At 44.8% G+C, this 13468-nt stretch overlaps 2 protein-coding genes across 2 annotated transcripts; one reads left to right on the top strand and one right to left on the bottom strand.

The window, feature by feature from the left end:
• Nucleotides 1–373: 373 nt before the first annotated feature.
• Nucleotides 374–7162, bottom strand: SEC61B (SEC61 translocon subunit beta). The gene is made up of 4 exons (XM_047066958.1): nt 7053–7162; nt 6760–6857; nt 4067–4168; nt 374–657 (listed from the first exon to the last, which is right to left on the bottom strand). Exons 1-4 carry the CDS (start codon nt 7053–7055, stop codon nt 570–572), a joined length of 291 nt encoding a protein of 96 aa, XP_046922914.1. The 5' UTR covers nt 7056–7162; the 3' UTR covers nt 374–569.
• Nucleotides 7163–7497: 335 nt separating this feature from the next.
• Nucleotides 7498–13189, top strand: ALG2 (ALG2 alpha-1,3/1,6-mannosyltransferase). Its single transcript, XM_047066945.1, has 2 exons — nt 7498–7867; nt 11078–13189. Exons 1-2 carry the CDS (start codon nt 7520–7522, stop codon nt 11978–11980), a joined length of 1251 nt encoding a protein of 416 aa, XP_046922901.1. The 5' UTR covers nt 7498–7519; the 3' UTR covers nt 11981–13189.
• Nucleotides 13190–13468: the final 279 nt, after the last annotated feature.

Raw genomic sequence — 13468 nt, 5'->3', positions numbered from 1 at the left:
TTATCTACAGTTTTAGAGACAAAGAACAGAATGAGGAACCATTTTATCCAAGATAGCTGGTTTATGATCCCTATGGCTGTTCCCTTGGGTACCAGCTGCCTCTGAACACAGATCTGCCTGATGGGAGTCACAGGCACACTCGTTAACAATCACAGCACACACAAAATGACAACCACCAGGACAGAAATACTTGGAAGAAAACAAGCCAAGGCCAGTTACAGTATCTTGGATTTGAGTGACTACATGGTCATATAAGGAACTGTGAATCCAACAAAGAAAACCATCTCCCCAAGACATGTTTTCTGCATATTCACCTGTAAATCTGGAGAGACTAAGGGCCCTGGTAGTCAGGGATCAGCAACGAGACTTGGTATAAATTAATTAAAAAGTTTATTAGCCATAGAAAAAAATTGATTCCTTAAAACCAATTCTTGTTAAGTTCCCTGTAAAACAATAAGCTTACAGTATATTTCTTTCTCACAAACAGAAAATCACTATGCTTTTGGTCCAAGATATGTTGGGTTTCTTTCCTTCTTCTTCAGATGACAGACAGATGGATGTAGCCGAATCTATGAACGAGTGTACTTGCCCCAAATGTGCAACATAAATACAGAAGCGATGAACAGAAGACTCATAACCAATACTGGAACAGGGCCACTGGAAATAAGAAGAGAAGGCAGGCTTACTTTTAGTACTAATACATTATTTTATGTGAAACACTAAAGATTGCCTAGGGGAAAAGCAGGGGGCGTACCTGAGATTCATGCAAGAATATCATTTACAACATTTAGTAATATTCCCCCAAATTATTATTATGGATATTTTTGAGGGTGTGGAAATGGCATGATGCTTACTTAGAAAGGAAAAATCCTTATCTTTTAGTAGACATACTAAAAGACACATAAATAAAATGATTTGATGTCTTGGAGACACAAGTCTCTGTAATTTCACGTACTTGGTATTTTCCATAATAAAAAGTAGGAAGAAAAATTTCCCAAACTCTCTATGTGCAAATAACCCAATTACCAAACTATTACAAGTTAATATTTATTTAAAGACAACCTTCATTGTCTAACTAGAATGTATCAGGCATAAAAAGACACATATCACATTCTAAGTTACAAGATGTTTTCAAACATATAATTCCACTTGATCAACAAAACTCACGACCCAGGACAAATATTAATCTCATTTTATAAATAAGGAAAACTGAGTTCAGAGACTAATTATTACTTGCGTAACAGCACACAGCCAGAACAGGACGGAAGAGATTTGAGCTCAGGTTTCCTAATTCCATACATAGTGCTCATCTTACTCTTTAAGGTTCCCATCTAGTTCAATTTAGGAGTTTATTATAGGAAGGAAACAGATTCTACCCATCAACGCTTCCCTAATCAAATGAGTTTTTCAAGTTGAGAATTAGTACATGGGTTTCTTTGATCTCACACAACCTGTGAATGCTGGCTGGTGAAATGAGCCCCCTCCCCACCCCGTTAAGATGTTGCTTCACCTCCCAGATACAACTGGGGAGTGGATATTGGAAAAGACCCCAGAAATCTTTATCGTGAAGGCAGTGAGTGGAGTAATCCAGTGGAGCAGAGGAGTAAGAGTCCATCAGTGGCCGATAAACAACACAGAGATCAAAGTCCTTGCTACACTATTCCGTTCTTCCAAAATCTGTACAATTACTGAAATAAACAAATTTAAAAATACATGGGAAGCAATCTTCATCGAGTTACACTTGATCATACCCTCTACTTTGGTGCAATGTTAGAGCGACGCCAGACACAGAGCATAAAGCTGAGAGCGCAGCTCCCAGAGAGCTGGAGTCTGGGACCCAACTCTGTCACTCATGAGCTGTGACCATGGCCCTGTTACTTACCTTCTCCGAGCCTCGTTTTCCTCATCTGTAAAATGGGGATAATCCCAGCGCCTCTCCCGTAGGGTTGTTGAGGTGTTAAATAAATTAATACGAACACAATGCAGGCTTACAGTAAGCTCCAGGAAATGCAATTATTATCAGCCTGAAAACAATTCTGAACTCCTAAGAACCAGCAACAAGACCCAAGATGTGAATCTGTGGATATAAATTCCCATCTGCGTCCTTTCATCAAAAATATCGCTCTCCTCCTGAGGATGAAACTGTGGTTTACGACACTTCAAGGAAAAGCTTCTATCCTGGGAGGACTCAAGCACTAAGCAGCAGCAAGCAAGCCTGGCGGTTCAACAACACAAAGCCCAGAGCAAGTACAAGCCAGACGCCCACGAAGAGGTTTTACCACCTTCTTGGCAAGGGTATACAATTAAGTCCTCTGGATACCATGAAGAGCAAGAGGCTTCAAAATTTCTCTCTGAAATACTCACAAAGATTACCTCGAACAAAGACCAAAAGGTTTTTAATACCAACTCACACATCCCAACCCCAAGAATTATTTCCTAAATACGTTCTCACCTTACAAATCTTCATGACAACAGTAAAAAATCAAGTAAAACCAACTCTCAAGAATTCCAAGGAACTTAGGAAGTCTTCCTCAACTACATTTGCAATCCAAGTCAAGTTACTAGTCAAGTTAATTAAGCTAATCCAAGTAAATGTAATTTTGTCTTTTTCTAGCAGACAAGCCACGTGGAAAGAGCACAGGACTGCACAGTCAGAAGGTGTATTCCAGCTCCTGCCCTGCTGCTGGGAGTGCAAACTGGTGCAGACGCTCCGGAACACAGTGTGGAGGCTCCTCAAAACGTTAAAAATAGAACTACCCTATGACCAGCAATAGCACTACTGGGAATTTATCCAAAGGATGCAGGAGTGCTGATGCATAGGGGCACATGTACCCCAATGTTTATAGCAGCGCTTTCAACAGTAGCCAAATTATGGAAAAAGCCTAAATGTCCATCAGCGGATGAATGGATAAAGAAGATGTGGTTTATATATCCAATGGAATACTACTTGGCAATGAGAAAGAATGAAATCTGGCCATTTGCAGCAACGTGGATGGAACTGGGGGGTATTATGCTAAGTGAAATAAGTTAAGGACAGACACCCTATGTTCTCACTCATATGTAGATCTTGAGAAACTTACCAGAAGACGATGGGGAGGGGAAGGGGAAAAAAAAAAAAGTTACAAACAGGGAGGGAGGGAGGCAAAGCATAAGAGACTCTTAAATAGTGAGAACAAACTGAGAGTTTATGGGGGTGGGGGAGAGCGAAAAGCGGGTGATGAGCACTGGGCGTTGTATGGAAGCCAATGTAACAATAAATTATAATAAAAATAAATAAATAAGTGAGGGGAAAAAAAAAAAAGATGTAGTTCCAGCTCCTGCTGTCTTTGACTTGTAAGTGCCTCTGTGAGCAAACGAGCGCATCAGTATTCCAGTTCCTCAGCTGCCGGGTGTAAGGGAGGAAACAGCTGTAAGCAGTGGTGTTCTGGAGCCTCATAGTCAGAGACCTGCGGATCAGGTCTGGCACACAGTACCAGAAACTGCAAGGTGAGCAAGGCCTAGGGACCCTGGACGCCCACTTCCCATCACCTAATGAGCACTGCCGGACCTACGAACTCAGAAAGTGACATGTTCACCATCCAGGGTCTACTCACCGCCCGGCAAACCCAAGGAGGCCAAAGAACATCTGGTAACACAGCCTGACGGAGAAACTCCCATTAGGCTGTAATAGTATCAGCCTGTTCCTCCAGGAGAGCTTTGCAAACTCACCCGACGCCAATTCAAGCGGTCACTCCTATTACTCAGGCTGGGACAAGAACACCAAATGAAGAGCAATTTCACCTCATTAAGCAGCTCTCCCTCCAGCTCTCTCTGTTCCCATTCATTTCTTCTGACACAGCCACGTGAAGATTCTCCCTTGCTGCCACTCAATCCAAGGAGAGATGTTATTCCAGGCCCTAAGCTGACTGACTGATACACAGACAAACCAAACCCAGCCCGCCTGGCATGAATGCAGCCGTTGTGCACTGTAAATCTCATCAAAGCAAACCCCGCTGGTGGCAGAGACAGCGCTGCCGACGGCCGTGCGACACTGGACAGAAATGCAAGGTCGGCTCCCAAGACTTACACCTTGAGCCCAGGGGAGTCTTCGGTGTAGAATCGCCACATGCCCCCTGTGCCTGCTGAGGTCGTGCGACCCGCACTCCTTGTTCCACAGCTAGCATTTTTTCTGGAAAGAAAAGAAATATTACAAACGGCTACTTCTCTGATGCCCTTACACCAGCATTATAACATTTGCGACCACTACGTTGTTAAAGACCAAACAAACAACAACAAAAAAACCCACAAAAAACCCAAAAAACTTCTCTTCCCTTGAACCCCCCAAATTCTTGCTTTTACTCCATTATCAGGATAACCACTAAGGACTGAGTACTGCCATATCCCAAGGAATACAACAACCCCAGTAAGTAGTCACCATTTCCATTTTATAAATGAGGGAAACAGGCTCACAGCCAGCAAGCAGCCAACCTAGGCAGTGCACCCAGTTCTGACTCGAGCCCATCCACTTGCCCACATAACATGGGTGCCTCATTTGGACAATGCACTTCAGTTTCTCTTCAAACGTGTTTTTGTGAAGTCAAGTAATAAACCCCTGCTTAAAAGCCCTGCATCCATATAATCAGATTTTAAAATGACTACTTTAAAATGTTTTTAAGTTACTGTACTTGCTACCAAAAAAACCAAAACAATTAAGCTCTTACTGTAATCCAGATCCTAAAATGGAGTATACAGTTTAGAAAAAATTATTTTGTAATCCGTTTTCTCTATTTGGATATACTATCTATAGATCTTGGGCAGAGGGGTAAGATATGAAAACCGCAGACAACATCCAGCCAGAACTTCCCTCACAAGGGGATCAAGGGTTGGCAAACGAGCTGTGTGGTACAGGCAGCCCTAGAACACAGAAATAGCCAACTAGCACTTTGCCACCAACCAGGGTACACAGGGAAAAGCCAGAAGTGAAAACCCTGCTGCCCCTATCTCTTCTCGCTGCCCTTCCAGCTCTGCTCCTAATCCCCTTGCCATGGGGCCTTTACCCCAGACTCTCACCTTGCCATGGCCTTTACCCCAGACTCTAGTGCAGACACATTGATTATAGGCTATACGGTAGCCTGGGGACTTAGAAGTCCATGTGTATGGCTGTTTCTATGAGAAAGCTGATTGTAAATAGCAAACATAATCATACAGGGATTGGAACAGCCTTTACACACAAGGATATACATCGTTTAAGCTGTGGGGTAGGTACCCGAAATTTTCCTCCTTGTTCATAAAAAGGAACTTGAACTAGATAGTAAATCCAGTATGGACAGGATAAGTCACCAGTTGAGCCAGGACTAGGACCCACACACTTTCCGCTATTCCCACAACCTCCCAACTGCAGTGCTTATTCTCAAAGTCTCCCAGAATTACAGGAGATCCAAAGAAATCAGTCTAGGCTCTTTACAGATTTTTTATATCTACTGGCACATGGACAATGCAGAGGACTTGATAATCAGGGTGCCTGGAAATACCAAATGTACTCAAAACACTACCCATCTCTCCACTGGAAAGCCAGGTAGAAGTTGACAGAGCCCATTTTAATCCCTTAAATTTCTATTAGGGGTCTATTTTACCCTTCCTTTCTGGTCACAGTGTAACTGCCTCCCACTTCCTATGCCCTATGGTTCCTTCAAAAATCCCAAGACTACAGGATGGCTATATTCCTTCATTCATTCATCATTTATTATGCCAGGTCTTATAGTAGGTCAGAGATGATGGGCCATTTCTGAAAAAGCATAACAAAACAGATGAATACAAAAATATAAATGCTACTATAACCACATGAACAAAATGCTTTGGGAGCAAAAGAGAAGACTCATAGCTACTGCTGCTTTCCAAGTCAGGAAAGGCCTCAAGAGGAAATAACCCCTGAACTTGGTCTTGCAGAATAAATAGAAATGGGTGAAGGGGCTGTCTAGTGAGTCCTGTTGGACTAAGCTCACTGCTGCTAGATCACAAAAGAGGAGAAGAGGCAAGTAGGCTGAAAAAAACACCCAAAGCATTGGTATCCACCCCCACCCATTTTCCTTTAAAATTTTAGCAAAAAGAAGTGAGACAGAAACTAAGAAGATGTGTGACAGAATCAGAGGGCAGTACAGATTGGAGTGGAAGTGATCTGGAGACAAGACTTTGGTAGAAAACGCAAACGTCTAGAGGAGAGAAGTTGGGCTAAACTAGAACAGTGAAAATAAAAAAGAAAAGGACGGATGAGAAGCTTTCTGTGTCCCATTCGGTCTCACAAATGACTAGAGACAGAGCATAAGAAAAATCCAACACCACCCTGAAGTTTTGGCTTTGGGAAACAAGTGTTTAGTAACAGTGCCATATGGAAGTAAAGGGAAATATAACTGGGGCAGAAGCTAGGATGAAAGGAGACTGAGTTTTGTTATCAGACAAGTCCTGTTAGACTGAGTGTGATGGGGCCTCCAAATAAAAATGAGACGGGAAAGCTCAGGACCAAAGACCAGTTTAATAACATCAGTTTTCTCAAAGTTGTCTCTGATCCAACTCGTGTGTTAACTTTACTTTTTTAACAGCGGTGTCCCAAACTGAACAATCGGAAGAAAACACCGCCTCCCTCTCGAGACACAAAAGACCTGCAGCCACGTCGCCTGAGGCTCATTTTGCCCTGGTGATTCATTCCGGGGTCTCCTCCGGACCAGCGAATTCTTGGGCCCCATCTCTCTGACACCACAGCCAGAGGGCCGCGGGAATCCTTACCTCTGCCGGACCGTGGATCCGGCCGCCCGGGCAGCCACCGCTTTGCTGGGAGAGCGCCCTGACGAGCCCACATTAGTACCACTGGGAGTCGGACCAGGCTACAGAGAGAGACGATACGAGAGTGTGAGCGCCGCCGGCACGCCCCCAGACCCCAGGCCCTGGCGGCCAAGACCAGCACCCGCACGGCAGGCTGGGGACAGCGAGGCTGCCACAAGAGGAGGACAAGGCAGAAAGCAAGAGACGGGGCGCCAGGGAGAGGAGGAGTCAAAGAGGGAAGACCGGGACCGCCATACCATGCTGGAGACTGGAGGGAGTTGGAGGCAGAAACTGACGGCCAAGGATCGGTGAAGACCTCAAAGGCCCAGCGGCAGGAGAGGCTGGCTCAGACCCCGCCCCCAGGCCCCCGGCAGGGTCCTCGGTGGCTCCAGGGACGCCTGGGTTGTCCCACCACATGCCTGCATAAATTTTGTTACAGGAGACTTGATCAGTCGCTGCATGGGAAATGCAGACCTTCCGCCTGCTTCCTTTGGATCGCAGCGCCCTCCATAGAGTCCAATCCCTACCAAAGGGAGGATACAGACACGGTCAGACGAGAAATTCCCTCTGGCAGACATTGGGCGCCCGCAGATTTGCGCTGATGTGGCCTAACCGACGCAGGCGCCGCGAGGCGTGGTCGGCCCCGCAGAGGCCCGCTGGGAGCCGGAGAGGAGCATGCGCGGAAGCCCGCAGGGACGCGGGGCGCTGGCGCGACATCCCGGCCATGGCGGAGGAGCGGGGCCGAGACGAAGACCCTGGTCCCAACCCGTCGGTGCTGTTCCTGCACCCGGACCTGGGCGTGGGCGGCGCCGAGCGGCTGGTACTGGACGCGGCGCTGGCGCTGCAGGCGCGCGGATGTAGCGTGAAGGTCTGGACCGCGCACTACGATCCGGGCCACAGCTTCGCGGATAGTCGCGAGCTGCAGGTGCGCTGCGCGGGCGACTGGCTCCCGCGCAGCCTGGGCTGGGGCGGCCGCGGCGCGGCCGTCTGCGCCTACGTGCGCATGATCTTCCTGGCGCTGTACGTGCTGTTTCTCGGCGACGAGGAGTTCGACGTGGTCGTGTGCGACCAGGTGAGGCGGCCGTGAGTTCGGCCACGCCCGACCCCGCCTCGCCTCCTTTTCCCAATAGGGAGGGCGCACTGCATGGCATCTGCTGAGCTCTCCCGGTCTGCGGTTCGGAAAGATCCGAACTGATCTGGAGAGATGAGAATTGGGAGTGAGACTAGTTCTCGAACTTTAGTGTGGACACGTTAAAGTTGCACGTTGTCACAGGGCCCCATTCTCAGAAGCTTTCATCCTGGAGCCCTGAGGTGGGGCCCAGAAAGCTGCATTTTCGCTGGATCATCGGCGATTCTGAAATATGGGCCTTGGGGCTTGCTTTAAGAAGCAGAAGCATTAGAAGTCAGCCTTCAGTCACCTTTCACTTCTGAGTAACTTGCACGTCTTCTCTCTTTGCATTATTTTTGTTGACACTTCCAGGCCACATGCATCCCACTGCCTGTAGCTTTTGAGGCCAAGCCACCCCCATTCGTCCTCAGTGTAGTGTTAAAAACACCAAGCTAAGCATGTCATGCTCCTGTTAAAACTTTAGCGTGGCTCCCTATTAGGCTTGGGAGAAGTCAGAGTTCTTTATCTCTATAATGTCTACTTGGATCTGGGCTCTAGCTATTTTGGACTCTATGCCTTTTTCTTTTCTTCTTCTTCTTCTTTTTTTCCTCAGTTTATTTTAGAAAGTAACGTTTATTCAGAACAAAAATTCAAATAGTATAAACGTCCCATCCCAGTTCCACTCCGTAAAAGTAGCCACTGTTAGCATTTTCTCCTGGATTTTTCCCGAAATTGCCTGTGGCTGCTCTAGCATATGTGTCTGTTCTCAGATGCATCTTAACTGTAATAATGAGGATTGTGGCACACCTACTATATGATAACTTAACCTTTTTTTCACCCCAAATTTCTGTTTGAGACATCTGTATATATCAATATTAGAGATTCGCTTCATGCTTCATAATGGTTGCTTGAAAATCTGCTTTTGTTTGAAAGTACTATAATTTATACATTATTCTGTTAAAGGACACTCATTGTGACCAGTTTTTTGCAAATAGATCAGTGTTGTAGTGGGCATCCTTGTATCCTTTTTCTTTGTACTTCTGTCTGCATGTCCTTTGAGTAAATTCCTAGAAACAAATTTGGTGTCCAAGAGGGTTTTTTTTTTTTAATTATTTTTTAAATATTTATTTATTTTTGAGAGACAGAGAGAGACAGAACACGAGCAGGGGATGGGAAGAGAGAGAGGGAGACCCAGAACCTGAAGCGGGCTCCAGGCTCTGAGCTGTCAACACAGAGCCCAACGTGGGGCTTGAACCCACAGACTGTGAAGTCATGACCTGAACCGAAGTTCCAAAGTCGGGTGATTAGACTCAGCCACCCAAGGGCCCCTCCAAGAGTTTATTTTATTTTATTTAAAAAAATTTTTTTGATGTTTATTTATTTTCAAGAGAGAGAATGGGAGAGGGACAGAGAGAGAGAGAGACAGAATCCCAAGCAGGCTCCAGGGTCTGAGTTGTCAGCACAGAGCCTGACATGGGGCTTGAACCCATGAACCTCGAGATCATGACCTGAGATGAAGTCAGACACTTAACCGATTGAGCCACCCAGGTACCCCCAAAGAGTTTATTTTAAATATCAATAGCTATTGACAAATTCAGCTCTCAAAGAGGTTGTGTCACTTTGCTCTCCCACAGTGTTATTCCTTTTATTCCATGTTCTTCCTGTTCATGTTATTCCTGTTATTACATGCTCTTGTGCACATTGGGTGTTATCAACCATTTTAATCTTTGCCAAACTGATAAGTGGAAAAGGTTTCACATCTGTAATTGTGTGTTCCTTTAATTATTATTCCTGAATTACTTTGGTCATCCTTGCTTGTATAGAAGCTGTTTCTTTTTAAGAAATGTGGACATTTCCAAATATCCTGCATGTGTAACTAGTCATTAAGCATGAGGCAGCTGGGGGGCGCCTGGGTGGCTCAGTCGGTTGAGCATCCGACTGCGGCTCAGGGCATGATCTTGCAGTCTGTGAGTTCTAGCCCTGCGTCGGGCTCTGTGCTGACAGCTCAGAGCCTGGAGCTGTTTCGGATTCTGTGTCTCCCTCTCTCCCTGCCCCTCCCTCGCTCATGCTCTGTCTCTCTCTCTCTCTGTCAAAAATAAATGAACATTAATAAAAAAATTTTTAAGTAACTGAAGAGTCATCCCAAGATCATCTGTTTCATCCTAAAATTTAATAAAAAAATTAAAAAAAAAAAAAAAACCATGAGGCAGCTGAGACTAGTGAATAGGAGAAAAAAACAGCTTGGAAGTAGGAGACCTGGATTTGTTTCCATATCTGCTACTTTCTAACTAAGAAGCTTTGGATAAATCTCGCGGTATTCTTCAGGTGATAAGTGAGCTAGAGATCAAGTAACTTACACAGATTACCCAACAGGAAGGTCTCTAGGAATGCCAGCATATAGTTCATGCTTAGTAATGATTATGGTTAACACTTATTGAGCACATACTGTGTGCTAAATTCTTAAGCATTTTACACGCACCTGTGCGTTTAATAATCACAAAAACCATACAAGGGTTTTTGGAACTGCAGCTGTTGCCATGTTACAGAAGAGAAAACTGAGGCACAAAGAGAAGTAGATTACTTGCTCGTGGTCACACAGCTGGCAATCTTGATTCCAGAGCCTATACTATAAACTACTATAGTTCATCTAGTTCCTTAGGAGGAGAAAAACACTAGATAGAGCTGCTGTGTCCATTGTGGTAGCCACTAGACACATGTGGCTCTTAAGCACTTGAAGTGTGGCTAGTCTGAACTGAGATGTGGTGTAAGTGTAAAATATACATCTGATTTTAAAGGTTTAATGTGGAAAAATGTAAAGTGCCTTTTATGATAGTTGATTACATTTTGGAATAATAAGAATTTGACATTCTTTAAATTTCACCCTTAAAAAATTTGTAGTATGGTTACTAGATTTTTACTTCTGTCGAACAGTGCTGTTCTAGAGGAAACATTTGGATTTGCAGCTCTAAGTACTTAGCACACAGCCGACAGGTGTCTGTGAGCCTTCTATACACCAGCCATTGTACTGGATGAGAGTCTAGGGGAACACAAGCAGAATCAGACATTGCCCACGATGAGCCCACAGACTAGCAGGCAGGGTGGATGGGTATGCTTTTGACTGGTTGAAGTTGAGTTGACCAGTCTATATCTGCTGTTGATTTTTGCTTTGGCTAGGTGTCTGCCTGTATCCCAGTGCTCAAGCTGGCCAGACGGCGTAAGAAGATCCTGTTTTATTGTCATTTCCCAGACCTGCTGCTCACCAGGAGAGATTCGTTGCTTAAACGCTTATACAGGGCTCCGATCGACTGGATAGAGGAATATACTACAGGCATGGCAGACTGCATCTTGGTCAACAGCCGGTTTACAGCTGCCATTTTCAAGGAAACATTCAAGTCCCTATCTCACATAGATCCTGATATCCTCTACCCATCTCTGAATGTCACCAGCTTTGACTCAGCTGTTTCTGAAAAGCTTGATGACCTCATCCCCAAGGGGAAGAAATTCCTGTTCCTCTCCATCAACAGATACGAAAGGAAGAAAAATCTGACTTTGGCGCTGGAAGCCCTCATAAAACTGCGTGGAAGATTGACATCCCAAGATTGGGACAAGGTTCACCTAATCATGGCAGGTGGGTATGACGAAAGAGTCCTGGAGAATGTGGAACACTATCAGGAATTGAAGAAAATGGTCCAGCAGTCCGACCTTGCACAGTATGTGACCTTCCTGCGGTCTTTCTCAGACAAACAGAAAATCTCACTCCTCTGCGGCTGTACCTGCGTGCTTTACACACCAAGCAACGAACACTTTGGCATCGTCCCTTTGGAGGCCATGTACATGCAGTGCCCAGTCATTGCTGTTAATTCGGGTGGGCCCTTGGAGTCCATCGTCCACGGTGTCACAGGGTTTCTGTGTGAGCCTGACCCTGTGCACTTCTCAGAAGCAATGGAAAAGTTCATCCATGAACCTTCCTTAAAAGCCACAATGGGACTGGCCGGGAGAGCCAGGGTGAAGGAAAAGTTTTCCTCTGAAGCTTTTACAGAACAGCTCTACCAGTATGTCGCCAAACTGCTGGTATAATCAGAATTTTTTAAAGGCCTTTATGCTGTATGCATAATTTCATTTTCTGTAGCTTGTAGACTCACTTTTGAAACCAAGAAAGAAACCTAGAATCTATTGCAGACAAGATTAAAAGAAAAATATACTTGAATCTTGAATCTGAGCCACTTTCCTATACACCACACCTTCCCATCTACTTTTTCAGAAAAAGAAGGTATGTTTTATGCTATGATTATTCCACGTCTTACCAGTATTGATTAAGATATAAAAATGATACAGTTCTACATTAAGCAGAGTATTTTAATTATATTTTCTCTGGATTTTTGTTGCTCTGCCTATGAATTTTGAGTCATAGTGTGTCTTACTTGGTTTTGATAGTCTAAGTACGTCATCATTGAAGTCGATTAATTTGGGTTCATAGCATAATGAAAACAGGGTCACCGTAGTTCCCAAAATCAATGCACCTAAGCCTTCACTGTCCTCCGTTAGGAAATTTTTGTTAGTCATACCTTTTGCCTGGATCCATAGCAAGAATGTTCTGTACTTTTTTACAAAGATGATTTATTATATTTTTGCACACTGAGACATTACATTAATAGATGTTTATCATAGGAAAAGAAAATAACATTAGATTTGGACCTCTTGATCTGTGTGGTATTGTTAGGAACGTAGACAACCAGGTCTGAAGTCCAAAACTAGAGTAAACTAGATGTTGAAGTGAGAGGACAGTGTCACTCATGAGTGTGCCTCTTCCGTGTGGTTGGCATCTTCATGTCCTCAGAGTCCTCAGCGTTGTTAACGTTGGTGTTTTGTTAAGTGAGCTCCTACCAAGTGTAAGGCACAATTGCTTTGTATCCTTCAAGGCCTGCCTTAGGTGCCACGGCTGTGAGGCTTAACCCTCCTCCCTCCTCCCAGCCTGCACGTGGTGTTTGCCTTCCATGTACCCTAGCCCTTTCGTGGCACTGACCAGTCTTACAGTTCCTTACTGAGCTGTTGGTCTAAGGACAAATAAACATTAAAGCACTTTTCAACGTATCTTTACAGGTAAACTTATTTATTTTTTTATTCCCTCCCAACGTGGGGCCTGAACTCACAACCCTAAGATCAAGAGTCCCATGTTCTACCAACTGATCCAGTCAAGCACCCCAAAAGCTAAATTCAATTTTTTTTTAGTTTATTTATTTTGAGAGAGAGCGCATGTGCGCATGTGAGCCGTGGAGGGGCAGAGAGAGAGGGAGAGAGAGAATCCCAAGCAGGCTCCGCATCATCAGCACAGAGCCCGACACAGGGCTCAATCCCACAAACCGTGAGATCATGACCTGAGCCGAAATCTAGAGTCAGACAGACACTCAACTGACTGAGACACCCAGACACCCCAAATTCATTTTTAAAAAAGAGCAGTGATCGCTAGCCAAAGGCTCCACGTTCATCAATTCTCAGAGCACAGACCTGAGAGCCTAACAGCCTGTGTCAGTGACTTTGGGCAAATTACTTAATTTTTGTGCCTCA

Source organism: Lynx rufus, unplaced genomic scaffold, assembly GCF_022079265.1.
Source record: "Lynx rufus isolate CCGP_SWC_20201006 ecotype Redwood Valley unplaced genomic scaffold, mLynRuf1.p SCAF_10, whole genome shotgun sequence".
NCBI classification, from domain to species: domain Eukaryota; kingdom Metazoa; phylum Chordata; class Mammalia; order Carnivora; family Felidae; genus Lynx; species Lynx rufus.
The sequence above is the reverse complement of the archived record's forward strand: the minus strand, read 5'-3'. Positions and strand labels throughout refer to the sequence as shown.

Bases quoted from the DNA above. Each gene is read 5' to 3' on its own strand.
- ALG2 (XM_047066945.1), top strand. From the start codon at position 7,520: ATGGCGGAGGAGCGGGGCCGAGACGAAGACCCTGGTCCCAACCCGTCG. The intron at 7,868-11,077 runs GTGAGGCGGCCG...TGCTTTGGCTAG, and splicing joins ACGTGGTCGTGTGCGACCAG to GTGTCTGCCTGTATCCCAGT.
- SEC61B (XM_047066958.1), bottom strand. The intron at 4,169-6,759 runs GTAAGGATTCCC...TTTTCTTTCCAG, and splicing joins GGATCCACGGTCCGGCAGAG to AAAAAATGCTAGCTGTGGAA. The intron at 658-4,066 runs GTAAGTCTTGGG...TCTTATTTCCAG, and splicing joins GACTCCCCTGGGCTCAAGGT to TGGCCCTGTTCCAGTATTGG.